This window comes from Gadus macrocephalus, chromosome 22, assembly GCF_031168955.1.
Source record: "Gadus macrocephalus chromosome 22, ASM3116895v1".
In the NCBI taxonomy this organism is placed as follows: domain Eukaryota; kingdom Metazoa; phylum Chordata; class Actinopteri; order Gadiformes; family Gadidae; genus Gadus; species Gadus macrocephalus.
The window spans coordinates 8721576-8747770 of record NC_082403.1 but is presented as its reverse complement, the minus strand read 5'-3'; the positions used below and the strand labels follow the sequence as shown (position 1 = coordinate 8747770).

Here is a 26195-nt window from a genome sequence, read left to right as displayed (position 1 = left end):
AAATACAATCAACCCTTGGCTTTAATGATAAATTGGACTATTAAAAACCGAATGTAGCATATATATTTTTTAATGTTAAGTATCAAAAAGGAGGTTAACGGGTCACATGGGCAAAAAAATACTGTGAAACTGAATGTAAAACTTAAAAGAATACAAATCACTATTGAGTTTGATTATTTATAGTGTATTTAAAATCGGTATAGGGTAGGTAATTAAAACAAACAATATGTCAATATTGAAATCATCCATGAATTTTTCCAATATGATGATGGTGACAGACTGGAAAAAGCTCAAAGTGGGCGTGGCTCGACCATGCAGCCTACCAATGGGTTTGGTGCTGAGGCGGGACGAAACGTATCCGACATACAGGCAACAGGTTGCACTGTTTACACGGGGAAATGTTCTCGGATCTCCACTGAAGTAGGTGCATCTTTTTTCTTCTTAAACTACGAATAGCCTCCGCAATACGCACCGTTACCCTCCAGTAGTGTGACGACAGATCCCGTGAATTGTATTGGCGTATGACTTAACCTTGCAGGTGTAGCATAATCAAATATCTTGTTGGCTTAACCCAGCTGTTTGAATAGTGTATATTTTTGATGGTTATTAGATCATTTACCCCATCGGTTGGGATTTTGAGGGGTTATCTAGGCTTGCCGTGTATACCAGTAACCTTGAATGCCATCTCTGTATTTCGCACAGTCTGCGTTTTCCACAACGAGCGTTTATTACGTCTGGATACGCAATGGGTACACCTGTGGCTTAATCGCTGCATCGGCTGTTTCACCTCACTTTACTCCGCTCTTCCTCGTCTCGATAATAAGGATACAGTGCGGAGAATGCCCCTTTGTCTCCTTGCTATCATGATCGGGATGTACCATTCACAAACACAGTGTGTTAGCCTGGCGCCGATAATTGGATCTGACAGTAGTAAAGAGGATATGAGTGGAGGCTGTAAATAGGACGCGGACACGTCTTCACGTTTCACAGGTGAATGGTGCGGCATCCCTGTCGGTCGTTTCTGCTGATCTGGGGTCGGATGGTTTCATGTACACAGGCTGGTTTCGAGACACAGCGATACTGACTGACCGGCTAGGTGGGTGTGACGCAATTTATTCACCAGAGACACCGCTGCTCCATGTGGTCTTATTTTCTTTTCTGACCAACACATTTCGTTAGCTTAAAGGCAGAATACACGTTAACTATCGCGTCTTTCCTTAGTTTTTTGCCCAAGCACCAGGTAGACCTGTTCATAATGCAATTTCGCATTAATCTCTATCCTAATGGCATGGTTTGGTGTCTGTCTATCGACTTGAAGCTTGACATGTTTAACATCGTTACAGCACAATCAGCCATGAACAGTTTCTGAATCGTATCTATTCATAAGAAAGGTTTTTAAAAAACATATAAATCAAAATGTGTGATGTCAAAACGTCCAATCATTTTCAGTCCTATAATCACACCTCTAATTCCCCCTGAAAATGATTACGTTTGAAAACGCCAACAATGCTTGCGATTGATGGCCAGTAACAATAACTAACGAGAGGGGACAAGATAATGAAGTGAAATAAGGGTGTAGACAGAGCGAAGGGGAAGCGCAACAATAGCGACAGTCTTGTTTGGTGGCATTCCTGTCTTCCTCCCTCCACAAGGCCCGTCCTTGTGTCAAGAGGTGAGCTAATATTCACGGGGGAAACACAAACCAACGCTACCGTTTCGATAGGTTATTGTACAGCTGCTCTAGCGCCGGCAGCTTGTGTTTGCTCAGGTAATACTTTAACCTGAGCGATGCACTTTCAGCCACCTGAGCTGCATTTCTCCCGTTGGAATTCCCCCTGTGTTGATGTTGGGGATCGTTCCACCTGGTTAGCACTGCTGACTAACACGAGCCAAAAGGCTGGTGTGTCAAGGGGTTAAATATGACCCCTGTGTCTGGTGTAAAGAGTTGTAAGGCTTCTCTTTACTTTTGGATGGAGGATCCTGATTGAGTTACTATTCGTTTTAAATCAATTGTTTATGAGCAAGGCTTGCTTTCGACACGCTGAACATTCATCCTCCTCAGCACAGCATGTGTTACTAAACAGGACTCACCGTCCCACTCCTCTGGTTGTACAGCTTTGCCCTCGTATGTTACTCTTTACAAATACATTCATAACCACGCGGTAGCCTGGATGGCATTGGAGGAAGAATGCCAGACATTCCAGGCTGAATGATTACTTAAGGGAGTGGGCAACACTCATTTGATGATTTAATTGTGTGTAACACCACTCGCCACGGTCCTCCAAGGTTACACTGTAACCAGAAGTCGGAGCTAGTTAGTGTTTAATGCACCTGCGCTCGGCACCTCCTGACAAACACACAGCGAGTTCCCATAGAGTTGTTGTGCGGTTTAGCCTTGTATTGAAAGTGGGGCTGAGGTTAGGAATTAAAGCAAACATGGTCTTCCTGCAAGGGATTCTGTTGATTGTTAACTATGCATCGAAAATACATGGCCTATTTGACAAATTTCTTGTTGGTTCAAATTGTAATTTCTAATTATGTTATGGTTTTTATTTAGCTTTTTCTCTGTGCTGTCATATACTTATCTCCTTTAGGTTATATAAGCGTAAACACGATGGTAGGCTTTCACCGTTCCACGCGGACAAAGCATCAATAGGGGGGTGTGTGTGGGTGCGTGTGCACACGTCGCTCCGTGTGTGCATACTTGCCCAGCTCAAAGTAAACACTGTCCTCCCCAGTTAGCCTCTTCTGATGTCTGGAGACCGGCGGGGACATTTTGTGGCAGGCAAGGATAGGGGCGTGGGGGGGGATGGGGGGTGCCAGGCCGGGGGCATTCCTCACATAGCCCCTAGTGTTTAATGCTCCACGGGTCCTGGACAAAAGCAGGAGTATCCACCTTTGCACGGTTCTGTGTGTTCCTTTTCAAAGCAGGACTCGCTCATAACAACTCGGGCAGCTCTGATACTGTCCGGGCCAGTTTCTGCAGTGCCTGGCGGATTGTGATAACGTAAAAGGCTTATTTGGAACACAGAAAACCCACGGTTCCAGTTGTTTTTGTGTTTTTTTTTAAGGAAATAAACATCTTCGACGGGGTCCCCTATGTCAGAGGTTGTTGTTAGTTCAAACAACTTTTTGATCAGGGCCCTGATCTGCCACTATCAACCTTCATTATCCTTCAATGACTGCTGAAATCCCAACAGGCAAAAACCAGGTGTTCAACCACACATTTGTCACACATTGTTGTGCGGTGAGATGCCTCTCCACTCCCTATGTTTCTAGAGACTTCAAATTTTTCTGTCATTCTTTTTTTATTCTCTCTTGAACTTGCTCTCGCTTTCGTTCTCTGAAATACACACACACACACACACACACACACACACACACACACACACACACACACACACACACACACACACACACACACACACACACACACACACACACACACACACCCCTAGTAGGACCCAACCGCACAAAGAAAAACCTTATTGTCCCAGTGGCATATCTGGTATGGAATGAATACCTATTGTGGGGGAAATAATTGGGGTTGAAATAGTACCAACATTTATAGCAGTAACCCATACTCTTTAGTGAGTTATTTTGGATCGTATCTGACAGGAAAGTACTCTTTTTAGTAGTACATTTTATGAAGCTAGGGAAAGACGAGCAGACGAAATAGAGACTTTAAAGCTGATGAAGTCGAGGTATTGTGCCTCAATGGTTGATCGTATATTGTAGGGGATGACAAGTTAATAGCTGCAAAATGGCTCTACATAAATAATGACATGTCTGCTGCATATCATAGCCTACTAAAGCAGTCGGGATTGTTTGTTTTCAAGGTATTTTCTGTAGTCGTTCATTTAGTTCTTTTTATATTGAAGTTTCCCTACAGAGCCCAGATAAAAACTCAAAACTGGGCTCGGAGAAGACTCGCTTCACTCCTCTTTGCATGTTTTGTACACGCTGTTCCCTTAACCCGCTTTATTGGAGTCAGCCGATTTGCATTGCGACCCTTATGGCCCTTCTCTTTCTGTGCAGGTCGTCCGGGGAGATACCAAGCCAAGTGAACATGAGCGCGCTCTCCACAGACAAGAAGCCACTGGTGGACTACGGCGTCCAGATCCGCTTCATCAACGACCTGCACGACACGGGCGGCGGGATCCCCGAGAAGAGCCGCGCCGCCGCCGCCGCCGCCACGCCCCCTTCCAACAAGTACGGGGTGGCGGTGCGCGTCCAGGGGATCTCCGGGCAGCCCTACCTGGTCCTCAAAGACGGCGAGAAGGGGGACTCGTACGGCGTCCAGCTGAAGGCGCAGGCCATGCCTCAGAGTCCGAGTCTGAGCCCTGTGCCCGGCTCCAGGTACGACTCCTCGGGCCGGGACCCCAAACCGCCTGGGTTTCCGAAGCCGTACGCCCCCGTCGGAAACACAAGGAGCTCCTCTGTGTCTCCGGCAGAGGAAGTAGAGGGGGAGGTCTTTGGGAGCCCCCTGAAGAGACCACCCGGGGACGGACAAGCGGTGGGCCAGGTGGGGGACGGCGAGAGAGGAGCCGCTCCGAAGGCGGACCCCCTACCCAAAACGGTGACCAGCGGTGGAAAGGGGAAAAAACCAGAGTGGGACAGTGGGGACGAGTTCAACGAGGCCGGACTGAAACCCGTGAAACGAAACGGGGTGGGGACGAGGTCGGTCAAGCAGAACGGGTTCGCCTCGGCCGGATCGCTGGGGCGCCACAGCGGGAAGACCATCATGCAGAACTTCCCCCTGGAGTCTTTCCCCGAGGGCCTTCCTCCTCCGCCCTCTCCGTCTTCGTCTTCTTCGGCGCGGGCTGAGGAGGAGGAGGAGGAGCGGGCCCCGGCCATAGACACCGAGTCGCTGGCCCCCATCAACAAGCTGATCAGCAAGTTCAACAGCAGCGGCCCCGGAGCCCCCCCGCAGACCCGGGGCCGCGCGGGGGCCCGGCAGCGGCTGAGGTTTGACGAACGCAAACGATCCAGGAGTCTGGACGCTCGGAAAGAGGCCGTGGTAGCCCTTCCGCTGCCGGCCTCTCCCACGCTCGACGCCGTCAACCCCTACGCTAGTGCCCCCGCGCCTCGATCGGCTCCCTCAAAAACGTCGGCGTCACCCGGCTCGGCGAGCGTTGGCCCGGCGACGAGTGCCGCCTCTGTCACCACGGCGATGGCGTTCCCCACCTCCAGGCCAGGCTTCAAGTCGTCGCGGAGCTCGGTTGCCAAGGACACCCCTCATCCAGCCATACCAAAAAAGCCTGTAGGTATTAAAATAGTAGCGCGGCACTTTGAACTAATTTCTCTTCTGCTGCTACTAATTGGGCTGTAGAGACTCATAACATGTTCCCTCTTCAAAGGAAACGCCGGCTCCATTAAGGCACCAGAGTCGAAGCTTAGACGTGTCCAGTGATGAGGACGAACAGGCAAAGCAAGCCATATACAACATCCTCAAAGATGGGTAAGATGAGGACACTTGGTAGTTGACAAACGTGATATTTTTAGTTTGTGTTTTCCAAAACTTTTTTCTTTACTTCTGCTTCTCAGGTCAAGTGCGAGTGAAGCGTCCATCAAAAGAAAGGTCAACCTCATCTATGCAAAGACCAACCCTTTGAAGGTATCAAACTATAGTCATATATATTCAATACTATATAAGTATACATAAGTAAGTCAGATATTCAGGATGTAGGTCATGAGGAAAAGCGAATGACGTAGTGCATATTTAATCTGACCTGTAATAGTATCCCAGCACTGAATGGAAACTGAAAAAAGAAATGCTTTCCAACTTTCACAACACACATATTAAGCAGTACTAAAATAGTGTGACTATATTTATGCTTTGCCTAGAAAGGGAATCTTCAGTGACATTCTTTGTGACCGAATGCTTTATATCTTTGGTTGTCACTGCTGTCAATGCAGTCGGGTTTCATTAGCACATGAAATGCCATTTTAAGGATTCTCTTCTGGAATGCAAAACATCCGCCGCCCAAATGAAACAAGGGTGCTGATTACTTGGCCGCACTTAAATGCAACAGAAGAAGGCCCAAACGTAACCAGTAGCTCCTCGCCCTGGTAGTAAATCTGCATACATTTCCATCCCCACGGGATCTCATTGAGTTCTCGCCTTCCCATAATGCAAGGCGTCTACATTGCCCTCGCATTAAGCACCGGGAGTGTTTGAGTCCTTATTGCATCGCCTCTCACGAGAGCTTAATGACCAACCCGTGGCTCGCTCTCCTCGTTTTGTCTCTTGGCAACGCATGCACCTGAGGGGAGGGGAGCTGATTACACGGCCCGGCGTGTTAAAAGCGCAGTCATTGATATTCATCCATAATTGAGCGGAGGTTGTAACCTGGTAGCAGCTGGTGGGGCTAGCCGCCTGTCCGGGATGAGCTCCGTTTCAGGGAGAAGGGGGTCCGGGCTTGAGGGCCGCCATGTGTTTCCTCCAGGGTTGCCACGGTTTCCTTTTGTTAGTGGTGTGTATTCAGTGACTTTTAAGTGGCGTGTGTGTGTGTGTGTGTGTGTGTGTGTGTGTGTGTGTGTGTGTGTGTGTGTGTGTGTGTGTGTGTGTGTGTGTGTGTGTGTGTGTGTGTGTGTGTGTGTGTGTGTGTGTGTGTGTGTGTGCGTTAGTGAAGAGGGGGTCACCTTGGACATGGCCGTAGCCCGGTGGTGGCTCCCCTCACAAACAAAAGCAGTCCATTAAAGTTGAAACAGTGAAAACATCAACATGGGTATTGTGTATACAGAATTGACCTAATAATTTGCCTGAATCAATAACAACACAATGGGATTTGGTAAAGAAGTTAGAATAGTTGGTGTGAATCCCAGGGTCTTAGTGATAGGAGAGTTTGCATTAAAGCTCACTGAATGATGATGTGTGGTTTTCTAAGGTTGCCTAGTATCAAATATAACGTTATGGTGAGTTAAGCTCATGTCAACACATCCTAGCTATCAAGAAGTTTAAAGGGGTGGGGGTGAAGGTTCTTATCTCTGTTAAGCCCCCCTTTATTTCTTGAGCGGGGCTGTTGTGAGTTGCTGGGTTGAGCATATTCTGATGCAGCGGCGCAGAGTTAGCTCCCGATAGCACTGTGTGACGCTAAGGATCGAGATGGTCTCAAACTATGTTGATTTAGAAGACTTTGAATATAAGAAGTCTTTAAACGGGGGAAATTCTCTGTAAGTCTGCTACTTCTGGATAAAATGTATGTCTCAAGTGGTAGTTTTAAATTGGTTTAGACTCGCATAACCTGTTAGGGCCATGACCTGTTATTTAATTTTTAAACGCCTAATGTTTTTTCTTAAAACCGTTACATTATTTGAAACTTGTAGCAAGAAGTTCTCCTTGAACCAGGGTTACCTTATCCTCTTTGGTCTTTGTACTTGATAGGTTTGTTATCTTGTCTGGGTGTGCCTATTTTGACATCACCCTCAGACAAATTGGATAGGCCTACTTAGATTAAATCATGGCAAAGATTTCATGGCATCTTTCTTTTTTAACAACTGCTCGAGACCTTGAGTACAAAGCTGAAGCAATTTACACCAAGGGCTCAATCCAGGGCTCAGCGTTGTTGGATGGCATTAGAGAAAAGGCTGCTGCTCATTATCTCTTCGCTGGAGCGCAGAGTACATGAAACAGGCTCCACAATGGGGAGTTATCTGCCAGCTGTTATAGCGAGGGCCAATCAAACGGAAGACATGTGTGCAAGCCTCTTCTCCCCATCTACTGCTGATAAGAAATGAAGCGGAAATCGTGAACCCTCCTCCCCTTAGGCCCTCTGTCTCTGTGTCTCTCTTTGTCTCTCTGTCTGTTTCTCTCTCTCTCTCTCTCTCTCTCGCTCTCGCTCTTTCCTTCCGTAGAGGCGTGTAGGAGGGCTGTACAGCCTGTCTCTTCTCCTTCTGTTACTTCCCTTGTGTTCTCCTATGCAGGGAACGTACAGGGAGGCTAAGTAATGAAAGCACAGTGGGGGCGCCAGCCCGGCAGCTCTGCAGTTGTACAGTAAACCCGTCTGTAAAGAGTTGTTGACGGCAGAGCATGCTGACAGGGCCCATAAAGTACTTTTTTGTAACTTTCAGAAACTTTGGAGCCGTAGAAGTAGCTTTTGGCGTGTAAGAACAAAGTTGGGGTTGATATACAGTGATATATATAGTTCTTAAGATCCAGACACACCATCTGCTGTGCTTGACGGCGTAGTTTGTGGAAGATTCTTCCCGATGTAACTTCTGTCTTCCCCCTCTCGGTCCCACTTTTGTGTGTGTGTGTGTGTGTGTGTGTGTGTGTGTGTGTGTGTGTGTGTGTGTGTGTGTGTGTGTGTGTGTGTGTGTGTGTGTGTGTGTGTGTGTGTGTGTGTGTGTGTGTGTGTGTGTGTGTGTGTGTGTGTGTCTAGTTCCGAGGATCAATAGGAAATCCAAACAAGGACGGTGACGAGCATCTAAACGAGGCCAAGGAGCTTCGGGAGCAGCTAAACCGACTCAAGGCGGAGCTGAGGGAAGCCCATGATGAGTGAGCAGATATACATCTTTTACAAATCTGTGCGCTTGTATGTATGTGTGTGTGTGTGGGTGCATGTGAACGTGTGTGCGTGACGACGATTAACCCAAATCTATAAATCACGGCCCATACCCGGATCACTCGCAAACCCCCCCCCCCCCCCGCAATCAAGTACCGGCACTCAACATCCACTCGATAACGGGGCGTGGCCCTGACGTGAGCTGATGCTGGCGTGCAATGTGTCTCCCGGCGTGCAGGCTAGCAGAGGGGCGGATGGCCAGGGAGGCTTCAGAGTCCACCGTGCGTCAGCAGGAAGACCAACTGGCTGCGCTGCAGGAAGAGCTGAGGGGGATCTCGGAAGGCTCCCCCTACAGCGGCTCACTGCAAACGGTATTGACGGCGCGCACGTACGCACACACAGTGATGCAGATGTATGCGCACACGCGCAGGCACGTACAGCTGCACGCACGCACACGCACATAAAGACGCATGCATGCCCTTATGCAAAAATCGGCGCAATGCATCTTGACAGACTGACCCAAGAGTGGACTGACATTGTTTTGTTGACACACACACACACACACACACACACACACACACACACACACACACACACACACACACACACACACACACACACACACACACACACACACACACATTCAATACAACCCCAGTATTCAAACAGAAACCTCAGCTGAAGCCATACACACAAATCGTTTAGACATTATGTCCAACATTATTTACATAGTCACAACGCTTCTGCAATCATTTCACACAAAACGATGTGTGCTCGTGTCACTAATCTTTGGAGGGATATAATCTCCTGCTCCTGTACTGCTGTTTGTGTACTTATTGTAAACTGTTACTTTATACTGTTGTCATCAAACAACAGATGTTTTTAATTAAATAAAGATGCTTTAGGATTGTAAAGAGAGAGTATGAAAAACACATCCTCTTTCTCTGCTCCCTCCCTCCTGAGTTACTCCGCCATTGTTGCATTTAATTATCTATGATTGACAGGTAAGATGGAGCCCCCGAATAAATCAGGGGAGAGATGCCCTGTTTGTTTAGAAAAATGGCAGGCAGTGGCCTAAAATCTAGTTTGGCTCATGCAGAAGCAGATATTGTCACAGCGCATTTCACACACTAATGGCTGAGGGATCGGCTATGGCACTTCTAACAAAGAACACTCGCATGATAACTCTTCAACCTTAAACCCACCACACCTTTACATAAGGTAAAACAAAGACCCCCTAATATCTCTCTCTCTCTCTCTCTTCCCCCCCCCCCCCCCCCCCCCCCCCCCCCCCCCAGGACGTGGCGACGCTGCAGGCCGAGCTGGTGGAGGTGGCCATGCTGCGGCAGCGGCAGGAGGAGACGCTGCACCAGCGGGAGCGGGAGCTGACCGCCCTGAAGGGGGCGCTGAAGGAGGAGGTGGAGTCCCACGACGAGGAGGTGGAGAATCTGAGAGAGCAGTACAGCCAGGACATGGAGGTCCTCCGGAGGACCATGGAGGAGGTCTCACAGGTAGGAGAGAGGTCAGCCTGGCTACCAGGTAGCTCAGAGGCTAGGCTAGTAGGCTACGGGTGGGGGTCAACTCCCATGTCTCAGAAAAGGTACTGGGCTTTATTCCTAGTGTACACAGAGGTAGACCGGTAAGCATCCTAGGGCAAGAGGCCCTAATCCCCCTTAACTGCTCCCCCTTAAGTCTGTGTTTATCCCCCCTACTTGCTCCTCAATGACATGTTTACAAAGTCTGTTTTTATCCCCCCTACTTGCGTCTCAATGACATGTATACAAAGTCACTGTTTATCCCCCGACTAGGTCCAGAGTGACATTTATACAGGTTCACTGTTTATACCCCTACTTGCTCCTCAATGACACGTATACATATTCACTCTTTATCCCCTACCTGCTCTTTTAATGGTATCTGAATTCAACAGAAGCTGCTTTTGGATGATCTGTTAAAATGAGTGAAGTTTAAGTCCTAGTAAAGGGAGGATTTGTATGAGTAAACCAATGTAGGAGGAACAAAAGCTCACTGCTTCTGTTGCTTCAGTGTCAACAAGCTCAGAAGACACTAAGGAGACAACAACAGATGAGAAGAAATACGTCGTCTCTGGTCGTGTCTTTGTTCAGTTCTGGGCCGTCCCAGATAAAACAACAATACCTCATATCAAATTCTAGGTTACAACAGGGGGCGGCAGTAGCTCAGGAGGTAGAGCGGGTTGGCTGGTAACCTGAAGGTTGCTGGTTCAATCCCCGGCTCCTCCTAGCTGAGTGTCGAGGTGTCCTTGAGCAAGGCACCTAACCCTGACTGTTAGCTCCCGACGAGCTGGCTGTCGCCTTGCATGGTTGACTCCGCCGTCGGTGTGTGAATGTGTGCGTGAATGGTGAATGTGAGGCAACATTGTAAAGCGCTTTGATGTGAGGCAACATTGTAAAGCGCTTTGGGTGGCCGATGGTCAGAAAAGCGCTATATAAATGCAGTCCATTTACATTTACATTTACAACGTGTAGGACTGGAATATCGGCCAGTAACCATAGGTGCTGCAAGTTTCTTCCTTATGAGCCTTCTATTTTTTGTGTCCCGCCTACAAGATATTGATTGGCTCAGTGAAGATGCACACCGGGCCTAGTATCACCCTGGCAACCTACCCCAAACCCTGAATCACAGAACATAATGAAATTGGCGTTAACTATCCCTATTCCTCCATATGTACCCCATTCAGTTGTTACTCGGTCTCCGACTGTGAAGACTAGAATGCGTATATTTCATAAAATAGACTCAGAACTTTAAGATATGTTATTGTTCAACTCTCTCAACCATCCACACACCATGACGGCGGCCTGGTTATACTTGAAAGTCAAGTAGCAAACTCAACTGATGGAATGAGTCAGAGGAGGAGGCTGGAGTTAAACATAGTTCTTTTTATGGTCTTGTATGCGTCTTCTTTAAGTCCTACCCGAATGCCTCTCACATACTTCTTCCAGGTTTCGTAGTCCTATAGAGTGTCAATAAAACTGCCAACCTGAAATGTGTGCAAACACTGACTCCAGGGCCCAAACTGCAGTGTTTAAACACTGATAGCCCGTAGAATATTCACATATGCAAAGCTTGGGAGGGCTTAAGACGTACAGGAGAATACACAAAGGGTAGCAACCGGTTGCTATGTGGTGATATTCTGCTGGCGGTAGCTGGTGTTCAACAGAGTTTTTTGATAAAGTGTTGCAGGTGCCACAGGTAGTCTATTTTTGGATCACAGAGCTCGAGGACAGGCGGCAGCCGTATAAGAAAACGCAACACATATTCGAAGAAAGGAGTTCTATTTTGACATTTATTTGTCTCTGTGGTAGTAAAAACAAATTCTCACAGCCTCCCCTCGCCTTGCTGATTGAGTCATAATGTTTCATTGCATTGTGTATTCACTTTCGGCTTTTCAGAAATTTGCATGTCATCTTTTATTGATGAAGATGTGTGTCTGGTTGTGGTATAGACTGAGACTGTGGGAATAGTGCCCTGTAGGTAAAGTTGAACACCTTCTGCTTGGCAAAGTAAAAGCCCCCCTGCTGGGTTTGTTGCTCCTCCACGGAGGCATGCTAATCTCACTAATGAATGAGTTTCTGGTGCTGATTAGCGCGACCCAGGTTGTTGACTCCAAGCGGGGCTCCTATTTTTTTTGAACCTGGAAGTTCCACCTCTCACTCTTGTCTTGTCCCACCTGAGAACATACACCTGCTAAATGAGCATCACGACCCAGCATGACCTCCGTAAAGTGCCCCAATGTCTAAAAAGGAATATAGAGCCCTAGCTTGGACACTATATTACAACCAGAACTCTCGAGGCTTTATCTTATGGGTATCTTTATCTTTACCCATAAGTCCGCTTGTGTTAGCGCTGAGTGTATGTGATGTTAAACAGTCGGCTCAGCATCACATACATTAAAATCATCCACGATTGATGTTAGATATGCGTGGCGCTTGCTGCAGCAGCAGCATACTGTATTGCTCGGAGCCTCAGATACCCTACTGTGGAAGTGGGGAGTTCTGAATGTTTATACCCGGGATTTGTTTACATTTAGTTGTTTGGCAGACAATTTGATCCAAAGTGACTTCCATGTGAGGCTGAGGACAATCCAAGAGAAAAACGATAAATATTGGAGCAAATACAAGTGATGCCCGGGTAGATTTAGGAAAAACACAACAGGACAAGGTATCTAGGAATCAGCTGGTAGCAGGTAGGACTCCACTGGTATCAGTATTATATAATTATAATAAGGATTTATCTTGATATTATAATATTAAATGATATTCAACCCAAAAAATAATCTAATAGTCATCTATTCATTATCTCTATTTAACCAAGTGAGGAAAGGCTATCTGTGTACTCTTGTTTACTGAAATGTATTAATTTTACCAACTTAATTTACTTTAAATGGAACATTATCTCAATTCAACATCAATTCATAATGCCCTGATAATGTGTGTGTCAGTCCCAGGAAGACATCGAGGAGGAGAGGCAGAGGGTGAACGCCTCCATGGTGTCCCTGGGGGATGAGCTGGACAGCTGCAGGGACCAGGGGGACACCTGGAAGACCCAGCTGGAGGCCACCCAGCTAGAGTGAGTCCCCAGCTAGCTGTTAGCATTGTGTTGCTGTGTCAAGGCATTAGCCTAGCCGCAACGCTAGGCCGGTATGTGAAACGTGTCCACACGCTTCACATACTTTTTGAAGGTTTCCCAAATATTGGAATTTTGAAGGCTGAAAGAATAAAATAGATCTTCTGGTAACCTTAAAACATATCAGGATAAATTAATTAATATTAACCTTATAATATGGTACATTTTTGTTTCCACATAATTTACTTAAGTGGGTTCTTTTTTCATTTTTAATATTTTGACTTAACCTTTGATCCTCAGGACTCAATGGAAGGACAACAGTCAAATGTGAGAGAGAATACAGTCTGTGTGGTTTGAATTTAGTTGAGTTGTGATGCAATGTGACGAGAAACCCTTTGGCTTATCGGAATAGGATCGCTTTCAATTAATATAACTTGTCTGTGTGTTAAATGATGTAAATTATCCTGATCAATTGTTTACGTATTTTGTCTATTGATTTTGTTGAATTGATTTGACTTTAACTTTTTGTTTATGATTTTCCTCTAAATCAAGGTGCTGTTGATTCAATAACCCTATATCGACTGATCTTTTTAGAATTTTAAATCCAATGATGATGTCGCTATAACAACACTACCAATCAATTGTGCTGCAAATTCTTTATTCTCATCCAATCCCCCTAAAAATAGTGAAATCGCGGTTTGAAACCAGAGGGTCTCGACCTTGTCTTTGTGAGTGTGTTTGTGGGTGCAGGGCTGTCTCTCAGGGCTCCATCTTCTTCACCTCACAACCCCACTTGATCCTTCCCTCCACGCCTCAGGCTGCAGCGGTGTCGCCGGGGGAGAGAGGGGCTCGAGGGGGAGTTGAGGGAGCTGCAGGACTCGGTGTCCTCCATGAAGAATCAGACGCCCGGTGTGGACGATGGGCGTTTTGAGGTAAGAATCCCTGGCGTGCGCCGTGCCCTTGCGCGGAGATTATGGGTTGTCAGGTTGGCTTGAAGGCGAGGGGCTTATCTGCTCTCCTCAGTTGTATGGCTTCCCTTTCATGTTTTTCAAAAATTGCCGATGGTATTTATTTATTTTTTTGTGCCGCTCTTTATCATTGCAGCCGGTCATACATATTCATCAGCTATTTATATTCTAATTTCACGTCTCTATTCGTCCATGTATTAGTGCGGCTCTGATTTTCCATGTCTGCAGATTAGTCCATCCCCTCTCTGTCTCCATCTTCCTGTCTGTCTCTCTGTCTCTGTCTCGCTCTCGCTCTCTCTTTCTCTCCGTCTCTCCGTCTCTCTCTCTCTCTGTCTCTGTCTCTGTCTCTGTCTCTGTCTCGCTCTCGCTCTCTCTGTCTCGCTCTCGCTCTCGCTCTTTCTCTCCGTCTCTCCGTCTCTCGCTCTCGCTCTCTCTCTCTCTGTCTCTGTCTCGCTCTCTGTCTCACTCTCTCTGTTTCAATTCACTTCTGTATCACTGTTTCTCTTTATCATTGTGTCTGTAAATTTGCCTGGTTTACGCACACACAAACACACACACACACACACACGCGGCCCATATAACAAGCTTTGTTGTGTGCTTAAGCATATTCCCGTCCTCCCACATTTTATTCATCTTTGATTACCTGCCCAAAGGCCGCTCAGCGTAGCCATGACGATCTGAAGCGGACTCGCGCTGAGTTGGACAAACAAAATTCCGAGTTGGAGCAGAAGTGCGCCGAGCTCCAGGCCCTGAGGAAGGCTGGCGAGGAGGCGGAGGCCGGGCTGCGGTCTGAGATGGGCAGGCTGAGGGACCAATCACAGAGCGACAAGGCTGAACTGAAAAAGGCAAAAGAGGTACGGCATTGTGTGGACAAAGAATACCACCTGATGGGGATCTAGGAGATCAGTAACAATTTGTTAGTTTTTTTGTCTCTTCCACCCTGTGATTGGTTGTTTGTTTTTTGATGGAAGGGCGGTTATCGCCTTACATTGCATGCACTGGTTTAACTCCGATCCATCCCGTCCCTCTCACATCCCTCCTGCTCTTTCCCCCGCCCTGATTCTGTCAGTCGCTAGCGGGGTCTTCAGCGAGACCCGCGCTGGAACAGGAGTCGGCCCAGGAGCTCCAGGAGGCCAACGCCAGACTCCGAGAGCGGCTGTCTCGCATGGTACTAGCCGTAAACACTGTGTGTCTGTGTCTCTGTGTGCTGTGTACTGTATGCAAAACACAAAGGAAGGCCGTCCCACGCACATCAAACATTCACCAGTCCATTGACTCCAAGCCTGCGGCAAGGCAGCGCACCGTATTCATGTCTGTATATGCCTTGTGAGTTAAAGGCAAACACACAGACTGAATGCATATGAAAAGGGAACGTATTTTACAGAGAGGATGTATTTGAATGTGTTGTGTAGGCGTGGAGAATCCTATTGGTTTCAGTGGATTAGGAGAGGCTGTTGCTGCGCTCAGGGTAGCAGAAAAAGAGTCTAAATATGTACACTGGCATACGGTGAATGGTACTTAGAGCTGCTATGGGTAAGATTTGAGTGAGAGGGAACAGAAAAGAGCAGATGAGAGGGAGATTTTGAAACTAAGCAACCAAAAGCCAAAGTTCTCTCTCTCTCTCTCTCTCTCTCTCTCTCTCTCTCTCTCTCTCTCTCTCTCTCTCTCTCTCTCTCTCTCTCTCTCTCTCTCTCTCTCTCTCTCTCTCTCTCTCTCTCTCTCTCTCTCTCTCTCTCTCTCTCTCTCTCTCTCTCTCTCTCTCTCTCTCTCTCTCTCTCTCTCTCTCTCCCCCTTCCTTTCGCCACCATTGAGTCGTGTCGCATTTCCCGCCCCTCTGATTGACAGCCCAGATGGAATACCTGAACCAATCAGGGAAAATATTCCATGATGGCTTAGAGATGACCCGGGTTGGTCTGTTTCCAGAGGCAGGCCCTGTCAAATCCAAACAGATACTTTCTCAGCACATTTCACTCTAATATGATGACACTAATAATGCTATAACACTTACGATGGCTATGCCATTTTTTAAGAAATTAAATTCAAATACTAGCTCTTGAAATCTGCAGCACCTTTGGTGACATTGAAAAACGTTGATACTCTTATTAGCCTCACAAAATCCTCAATGCTTTACGAGATACCATGTCTATTTTGTCCTCCGAGTATGACTGCATCGACTGCAAGTCCAACCAGAACCCAGAGTGCTGTTTCACTTATTTCATGACTCAAACCCACGGCGGTACTTTCCGTGTAGGTGAAAGCCAACCCTTTGGTTCGCTTTACCACCGATACTTGCATCGCGGAGGGCAGCAAAACTCCCTCATGACGGAGACTGTTGAATCTAGTCCAGGGACTGACCCTCTGTCTCCCCCCTGGCCCGCAGACCACCAGGCGCTCGTCCACCCTGCCCCTCAGCCCCGGGGCGGAGGAGGCCCTGGAGGTCCTGGAGGACGAGAACCGCGCCCTGAAGACCCAGCTGGAGGAGGCCCGGCGGGGGGCGGCCCGGCTGGGCAAGGAGAAGGAGGAGCTGGGCCGGCGGCTGGAGGAGCGGGACCAGGAGAGGGAGGCGCTGCGGCGGGGCAAGACGGAGCTGGAGGAACAGAAGAGGCTACTGGACCGCGCCCTGGACAAGATCAACAAGGAGGTGTGTGTGTGTGTGTGTGTGTGTGTGTGTGTGTGTGTGTGTGTGTGTGTGTGTGTGTGTGTGTGTGTGTGTGTGTGTGTGTGTGTGTGTGTGTGTGTGTGTGTGTGTGTGTGTGTGTGTGTGTGTGGACTTGTCTAAACAGTGTTTTTCAAATTTTGGGGAAGCAGGAGATTGAGGGATTTTGTAAGCTTTGGACTTTTGATTGCACGTTTTTTATGAAAAATAATTATCCGAAAGGTCTCGTCAATGCTGGATTTAACAACAGGACTGCCTAATGATTCTCAGCCTAGACTGACCTACTAGTGTGGTGCAATGTGCAGACGTTGACTGGGACATCTATACTCTATTCTATTCAATGTCTTGTTTTTTAAAAAATGTATGATGACTATATGCTCTGTAAGGTGACCTTGGGTGTCTTGAAAGGCGCCTCTAAATGAAATGTATTATTATTATTATTATTATTATTATTCTATTTCCCACTCACCCACTCTTTGCCCCCCTCTCCTCCTCTCCGTGCTCCTGCGGGCGCTCCAGATGGAGTCGATGATGGGCGACTCCCGGCAGTCTGTGATGGGCCTGCAGACCCAGCTGGAGGAGTACCGGGACCGCTCCAGGAAGGAGCTGCTGGAGGCCCAGCGCAGCAGCAAGGACCGGCTGGCAGAGCTGCAGAGGAGCCAGACCAGCCTGAAGGCCCAGCAGGATGAGGTGAGGACGGAGTGGGGGGGGCAGGATGCAGTGATGGTGGCCATGATGATAATGATGAGGAGGAAGATGATGGTGGTGATGGTCCTGATGATGGCGGTGATGAGGATGATGGTAATGGTAGTTATGGTAATGACGGGATTGGTGATGAGGATAGTGATGATGCTAATGATAATGGTGATGATGAAGAGGAGGATGGTGATGTTGATAATAAGAAGGGCGAGGATGATGATGTTGTGATGTAGGAAGAGCTGGTAATACAGTTCTGTGGGACTGAACCGCTTACAAGCTATTCAAAATAAATACTGTAGAAACCCTAATACCTTGTCATCAAGGTTAAGGTAAGGTTAATGGTACTTGACAAATCCCAGACAGGATTTCCGGGTTACATCATAAATATGATTGCAGTCCTTTTGTTTGTTCTGTTTCTAATCTGTATGGTTTGTATGCTCTAGAATGCAGACTTGTTGTTTGTCTTGACTTAATAGCAGACGTTCCCAGAGAACATGAATTAACTTTCAAGCCAACAGGGAAACTTCAAATTTGGCAGAGCATAAAACTTGGTCTTAAAACGAAATGTAGAGCAGTTTAGTTTCTTTGGAGACATCAGCAGTTTGCATGCGTTTGCCTTCCACTATGAAGAATGGTGCTAATCATAGCCAGCTTGTCCTTGCAGTTGCAAAAGAACATATATTTATTTTAGTCTTTTGCAGATAATTGAAACCCATCTGGGCCATTTGGACATTGCCAGCAAAGATCTCTATCCCTAACCACACCACACACACACACACACACACACACACACACACACACACACACACACACACACACACACACACACACACACACACATAGACCTTTTAAAGTTATTAATCTATTCAAAACGAAACGGCAAATTGGGGAAAGGTTATTTATGTCGCATTACGTTATTGCCCTGGCGTAGGTCTCCCGCCTGAAGAAGGACCTGCTGGCGGCTGGCGAGGAGCGGGACGGGGCCCAGCTGGAGCGGGACCTGCTCAACGGGCGCCTCAAACACATGGAGGAGGAGCTGGAGGCGGAGAGGAGCACCTACACAGACCGCTCCCGGGAGGTCCGCAGCCTGGAGGTCAGTCCGACACGCACGCACGCACGCACGCACGCACGCACGCACGCACGCACACGCACTCAAAGGTCAAAGGGGGTTCGGGCAGCATGGGTTATGCGGGACATGATGAGTGGCGGGCACCTCGCAGCTGTGTCCCGGGTTATCTGTCGTGCAGAAAGGTGGAAGTTCAACATCAGAAATACCCAGAGTACTACTTATCTTATCGGAGTAAGTTATTTGGATCGTTTATGACCCTAAGCCTAAGCTCCCTCTATCAATATTAACATTTCATTCATTCCATGGGCTGCCCTTTTGTCAACTACTGTTATCGTGGTATCCCTTTCTCACGTTCATTAACTAACTACTTTGCTTTCTGTCTTTTAAAGTTGTGGAGGAAACATTAGTAGATGTCTCTGAACTGTTCATTAAATTGTGTGTGTGTGTGTGTGTGTGTGTGTGTGTGTGTGTGTGTGTGTGTGTGTGTGTGTGTGTGTGTGTGTGTGTGTGTGTGTGTGTGTGTGTGTGTGTGTGTGTGTGTGTGTGTGTATTGCAGGATAAACTCAAGTCACTTGGGATTGAGCTGGACGAAGAGAAGAGCAACGTGGAGCTTCTCAATGACCGAATCGCCCGAAGCAGAGAACAGGTACACACACACACAGGCAGACACACACACACACACACACCCTTCGTCACGTGGAGAGGCATGCAAAGCGAGCAGGAAGTAGGGCTACTGTGTCACTGAGTCAAACAATAGCACTGTGACCTATTTTACCAGCCACTCCTATGCGTGATGTGCTTGCAGTTGATTCCCTGACACCCCTCCCCTCCCTCCCCTCTCTTCCCCCTCTTTTCCCTCTCTTCCCTCTCATCCCTCTCATCCCCTACTTCCCTCTCTTCCCCTTCTTCACTCTCTCCCCTCTCTTCCCTCCCTCCCTCTCTCCCCTCTCTTCCCTCCCTCCCTCCCTCCCTCTCTCCCCTCGCTCCCTCCCTCCCCTCTCCCCCTCAGGTGGAACAGCTCCGGTCTGAGCTGATGCAGGAGCGCTCGGCCCGACACGACCTGGAGATGGACAAGAGCTCCATGGAGAGACAGGTGGGGCTCCCGCCGCCATCTTTGTTTACGCACCGCACGTAGACCCTTGCACTTTTTTAATAGCGTTGGTTGCCGTGTATCATTTGAATGTCGTCTCGCATGTCTTAACGAACTGCCACCTTGGACCAAGCAAAGGGAGTTCTGAGGAGAATTTCTTTTTATTAAAATTAAATTCAAAATATTTAAATTGAGCTGAACCCAACCAACCAGTCGATGGCACACGGGGGCTATCCCTGCCCCGTTGTAACACTGATGTTCTGCCTCTGTTCTCCTCCCTCCAGCTGAAGGAGCTGAAGTCCCGTGTGGTCGACATGGAGACCCCGTCGCGGCCCTCCGCCGGCCTCGCTGTGCTGGAGAAGAAGGTCCTGGATCTGGAGGAGACGCTGCTCAGTGAGGAGAGGTAGGGTCCCGCACCCGCCCAGGGGAACCGGGGATCCGGTTCAATCTCCGCCAAGGCCTTAACAGATATCCTTCCCCCTGAAATGCACAAAAGAAAACATGTATTTAAATCAATTGGAATATTTTAAAAAAGATTCGTAGGAAAATGTAAGATATGTAAAGAATGGCGAAATGCCACGGGTGGCTGTACAGTACAATGTCTACAATATAGACTCCCAGCCTTAAGGTACGGGGTTCGATCTTTGGATAAAATGGTGTGCTAAATGACCAAATGGTAAATACTCAAACAGGCTCTACAGCCGGCCTGTTACCACAGATATCATTGGTTATTGTAGTGCATGGGTTGTGTATGTGCTCATGTGTGTTTTATGGATGTGTGCAGGGAGAAGGTCACCATCATGGCCTCCCAGAGACGCATGGAGAGGAGGCTGAAGGACCTGAACGCCACCCTAGACCAGGAGAGGAACCAGTCCGCAGAGCAGAAGGATCAGGTAGAACAAACTAGCTATATCGATATTGTAAATACGTTTGCCTTTTTAGTCTGATTAGTACAAGTGTGTAGAAGGCCTGTCCTTTCTGGTCTGATTCAGCCCCAAATGGAAAAGACTTGATCTCCACCCCTTGGTTGCAATCCACACATACAGTACATGCTGGCCAGACGGTTAACCTCCTGCCACACTGTGCTCCTAACCTTAAGACCCTCACTTATTCTGGAACTTTCTCTTGTTTCACTCTGACCTCTCTCTCTCTCTCTCTCTCTCTCTCTCTCACCCTCCCTCCCTCCCTCCCTCCCCCCCTCCCCCGGGCAGCTGTCCCTGCGCGTGAAGGCGTTGAAGCGGCAGGTGGACGAGAGTGAGTGTGAGGTGGAGCGTCTGGAGGGCGTGAGGAGGAAGGGCCTGCGGGAGCTGGAGGAGCAGCAGGAGCAGAGGGAGGCCCTGCAGGCCAAGGTGACGGCGCTGGAGGCGGAGCTCAAGTAAGACCAAACAAACACCACCGTAGTTCAGCACTGAGCCACCGGGGGCGTGATGCTAGGGCAGCTATGGAGGGTTGTCAGACATGACTTGAGTCAGAGAGAGTCTTATGAGAAAGTGAGTGAAGTCACTATAGACTACCTGGTAGGATTTCACAAAAGTATCCCCCAGTAACATAAAATGCGACATTCTAATGAAAACCAATTATCATTTTTTTTTTCTGCAAGCAATATATTTTCTCAAGTCCACCAAATAGTTGCCATGCAAGGCATACCAGCGTACTTTGAGATCGGTGGCCCATTTAGAAAAAGATCTGAGGCTAGAACCCTTTGTTCTTGCCAGAATCAAGGGCAAGGACAAGCGATTATATAGAGAACATTAAGGCGGCTGTAGGTAAGATTCGGGAGTTCTAAAGAGAGACAGCCAAACAGAGAAATAGAAGAGCAAGATTTAGCTCTCCCCATACCCCAACACTTCTCGGCTATTCAGAATGATGCATTTTACGCATCCATGATTGATTCCCCCAACCAGTCAGGGAAGAGGGTCCCTTATTTGTCAGAATTATGGAATTCCCCTACATTGCCCCATACAGGGGCAGGCTTAGTCAACTCTAAACAGATCTGCTCACAGAGCATTTCCCTCACAAATAGTGGATGGATGGCTATAGCATTTCTAACTAATTAAACTCAATCTATAGCATCTTTGACCGATATAAACTAGTACTAGTACTTAACTGTGTAGCAACTGCAGTAGCTGCTATCATTGCTGTAACACGGGGAATTGGTTAGCCTAGCGATTGTTGTACTTGCACTTGGTTCTATGAACATCCTTTCTGTACCGACAGAGATATATTTTGATGCATTTCTTATGACAAATGTACTTATTGTAAGTCGCTTGGGATAAAAGCGTCTGCTAAATGCCCTAAATGTAAAAATGTAAATGTAGAAACTGAAAGTTTAATATCACACTCACAGCATGGCAGCTTCAGAGCACCTTGCACACATCTAAAAAATATCACTTGTTCTAAATAGTGAGTATAGTATGTGTTCAGTTCAACTGAGTTAAATTGAGCTGTATGATCCATTCATATTTAATGAAGATCAATACAAATTATATCCACCAGATGGCGTGCTGTACTAGCTTCAATCCCTAACTGGGTTAGCTACCTGTGGTGGAACTGTAAACCTTTTATAGTAACCTCCTATGTCTTCATGAAATAAAAACAAATAAACCTCAAGCAATAATTAAAACCAAATGAATAACAGATAATGAGTAATTGTGTATAAATGACCGTATCATTTTTTTGGTCCGTGAAGGCGCAAGGTCCAACATTCACGGACTTTTGCTCTGAGCTCGGTGAACCTCAGCTCAGAAGACGAAGACCTCCTCACCGAGATCCACCTGCAGAACAACAACTGATGGAGGGAGGGAGGGAAAAGGAAGGTGAAATTGGATATAGGAGTATTTATGACTTTTTTCAGGAAGGAAATGAATGGGGGGACAGGTAAAATATAGATCTATAAAGATTTGTAATACAAATCGAAACGCACATATAATGCATATTTTATTTTTTAGTCTCAAAAGACTCCTATTGTAGTAGATCGTTAAAGGGGAACCTCAGGGCTCAAGGAGTATTGTCATATGACGGAAGTTGGATCAAGTGAAGGACGCTGTGAAATACAGCACTGCAACAACGACACACTGAACTGCAAGCAAAGGCATACTTCAACAGTAAAAAGGCTGTAATGATGTATTCTTGGCACCGTACACTGATGTTTTAACACTGTTTAATTTAAGCTCAAAGGTATCAGCTATCAGCGATGTTAAATGAATACATATTCGTCTCACCGGTTGTAGCGATTCAATGTGATGAATACATGTTTTTCTGAGCGATTGCTGAAGAACAGACATATGGTGTACATTTGGAAGTACAGGGTTTGGTGTGCATTGCTTCAAATCGACATGAATGCATTTTTACTCCATATAGCCATGGTACTCTATACTAATGTAGCATTCTGCATGCTTTATTTTGTATTTTGACTTGACTACAGAAATCATTCAGAATATTCCTAGCCGAGTTCCTGCATGAGTTGTAAACTTGTCGTGCTCATGAATCAAAATACCCAAGTACATTTGTGTTTGGTTTGCTGTTAGCCTCCGCATGATACGTTGTGTACATTGTTGTAGCCAGGTGAAGGAACACAATAGTATTGGTTTTCAATGTCTATCAGGAGTTTAGATCTAAGCTTGTTTTGTACACCTGACTGTGACGGTGGAGATGCATTTTTAACTGAGCCTTTCTTTTTTACACTTTGACTATTCAAACCCTGTATTGGAGACAATCAAAGGTGCGAACGCCCCAGATTTGATGTAGCCGTATTTTCAAATAAGTTTTTCAGAAGCTTTTTTATAAACTGACGGAAATGAGTGCGGTGAGCTACGTTTTCTGTTTATAATACTAGCCTGTGTGCATGTTTTCACTCAGAAGCCTTAAACATGATTATGAGTTAATTGTAGATGTTGTTTGGAGCTTTATGCCTTTGATGTTCAGTGTTGTCTGTTTTGGTGTTGTCTTTGTGTTGTTGCTTTTGAAAGGATTTCATTTTTTTAGTCATCTGTGTGAATGCCAAGTTTTGAAGTGGAATAGACATTCCTGTTTGAAGTGTGGTTACTTTAGGCTACACATGTTTTGTTGTTTTTGTCTTTTGTTTGATGTTGTTGCATATGCCTTCTGTGTGTTATTAGACTATCGCTGAATGCATTTCTCATGAGATTATTACCTTTAAATGTGTCACTTTAAAATGTATTTTTACTGCATCTCAAAATTAGTATTGAGTATGCATCAATGTTCACAATGTGCTGTTGACAATTAGTGACATGTGGTTCAATGCTTGGTACGATTTTTCCAAAGCTGTTATACCAGATTTATATATTTCAAATAAATTTTGGAAATGGTGGAAATATGACATTTCTTTTACTTTGTTTTCCAAATACAAGAAAATAGAAGTTGCTGTGTATTTTACATTGTGTACACTTCTTTAATTTGATTTGACAACAGTGATAGTTACAATGTCCTCAACGGCAGGCCTAGTTTGACTGTTTTTGTATTTTTACTTCTCTTCTAATCTACCCACTAGATTATCACAAAATATGTAAAATGCACATTAATCAATAATTTATGGCATACAAGTCGGCCCCTTCAATTATTCGTAATAATTTAGTAGTTTAGTAAGGTTTTTGTGTGATGGGTGCCTCGTGTATTATCTGGGATCCACACATATAAACTGCGGAGCAGATAGGACTGTGCTTGTCTTGCCATGCACATAGCGTTCTCCATCACTGCTAGTTGGCAGCGTCCCTCTCTGGAGAGCCAAGAGGGATGGAGATGATGCAGAAGATGGAGGAGAATGTTGTTTTTGTCCCCCGACTAATACTTGAGATTACTGAGGTCAACCCCCATGGCTTTCTGTACGTTTAATGCTTTTGAATGGAAAAAGGAAATGAATAGTTTCAATAATATTCTGTTTACAAATTGTAATCACAAATTGTAATTGTTTACATTCGTTTTTCTTTGAAAACGAATGGAGGTGCAATAAGATTGTTGTGGTTGAACCTATCTGTTCTCTCCTGGGTTACGACATGTCTGGTCGTAACCTCGTGATGGACACCTGGTGTGTCCTGGGCGTGACCAGTGACATCACATCTGTCTGTTCCAATCTCTGTCTCACCCTCTCTCTCTCTCTCTCTCTCTCCCCACCTCCCTGGGAATGACTTTGGATCAGAGACATGCCCGAACTCTAGACAGAGTTGGGGCATGAAGATTGCTTGAAGATTGCTTGAAGATTGCTTACTCTTCAAACATTAAATGTGTCAAATAGCAGATTGAAAGCTTGGAGGGAACCATGCTTATTAAAAAACACATACTAAAACCACTTTAGTCAATCATTCAATGTGTCAAAAAGCAGAAGGAAAGCTTGGGGTAAATCATGCTTATTAAAAACACATACTCAAACCACTTTATAATAGTTTTTTTTCCTCTTCTAAATAATTTAATTATTATGTTATTGAACATTGATGTACATATCATGGAGTGCCCTATTCTGCTGCAGGAAAGCCCACATGGCTACAGACAATATATAGTGTCTGTAGCAAGTTGCAAGTCCCCTTGCCTTGAGTTGCATGGCTGATTATCTTCAGAGGGCAAGAGTCGTGTGCGACCTTAGCACTGCCCGAGTGAGTGTACCGCCAGGGCTCCTTAATCTCTGAGTTTAGTGTAATTGCTGCAGACATCAGGCTATTATCATGTCACCTACCCCAGTCATCCATACGTGTTGCTTCTGCTTTCCACAAAGCTGGAGTTCAGTGTACAAGCTTTACTCGTACTGTGTATCGTGATGAGTGCATGTTGATCTTAATGCATACAGGAAACACACCTACTGACAATTGCATACAAGCGTAATTACATGGCATCAATGACGATCAAAAATTGACATTGGTGGTTATTTTAGCCTAACTGTTTAGTGATTGCTTAAGGTTAAAATTTGTTCTGCTGGAGAAGATCAACCGTGTGCGTGAGAATCTATAGCAGGTCGATGAGAACCAGCATAAGCAGGTTGTGAGTTATGATAGCAGTTCTGCCGTGGGTTAAGCCTCCTGTTGAAATTTATGACAGTACAAATGCCATTGGGGGATGTTTTACGGCACTTGCACAGAACCCTGTGAACATACCATGCTGGCCAACTGTTATTAGTTTCATGATGTGTCTTAATGATGGATGGCGACAAGTTAAGGACTTGACCTAGCCAGGGTAAATAAAAAGCAAGTTTACTTTTGGGCTCGGTTACAGTGGACTTTCTTTTCAATGTGATGACCATTTAACCTTTGGATTACATTCCTACCCAAGGGGTTTATGTGATTTGCACAAAAGTCAAAGCTGTGTGAAGCCCATTGTGTGAGTTAGTCACACATAATTCCATGCCTTGACTTCAATAGTTAAATATAGGAGGTAGGCCTTTTGTTTTGTGTCTGGAAAATGAATGGGCTCAGCTAGGGTTTGTTTCCTGCTCTTTGTGCAGTGTGGTGGAAGAAAAAAACACAAAAATCTTCTTCTGATTTTAGAGGATCACTTTTCTCTGTTTATTTATCTAATGTCCACAGGAAATGTGTCATGAGTTTATTAAATCAGGTTTTATTTTTACCAGTATTTACACACCGTCTGTAGGCAGGGCCAT

At 46.2% G+C, this 26195-nt stretch overlaps 1 protein-coding gene across 4 annotated transcripts; it reads left to right on the top strand.

Annotated features, from left to right (window-relative positions):
- Positions 1 to 24893, top strand: cgnb (cingulin b). 4 transcript variants are annotated; one of them, XM_060042735.1, is made up of 21 exons: positions 1 to 420; positions 4039 to 5263; positions 5361 to 5461; positions 5548 to 5617; positions 8385 to 8500; positions 8746 to 8878; positions 9806 to 10018; positions 12985 to 13112; positions 13410 to 13436; positions 13927 to 14041; positions 14731 to 14931; positions 15147 to 15245; positions 16458 to 16718; positions 17253 to 17423; positions 18364 to 18525; positions 19058 to 19147; positions 19511 to 19594; positions 19876 to 19994; positions 20376 to 20484; positions 20803 to 20966; positions 22281 to 24893. In XM_060042735.1, exons 1-21 carry the CDS (start codon positions 227 to 229, stop codon positions 22381 to 22383), a joined length of 3885 nt encoding a protein of 1294 aa, XP_059898718.1. In that variant the 5' UTR covers positions 1 to 226; the 3' UTR covers positions 22384 to 24893. The 4 variants fall into 4 exon arrangements, with proteins under 4 accessions (XP_059898718.1, XP_059898719.1, XP_059898722.1 ...); XM_060042739.1 differs by having other exon boundaries at positions 404 to 538; XM_060042737.1 differs by lacking the exon at positions 1 to 420 and adding an exon at positions 547 to 1096.
- The last annotated feature ends 1302 nt before the right edge of the window (positions 24894 to 26195 follow it).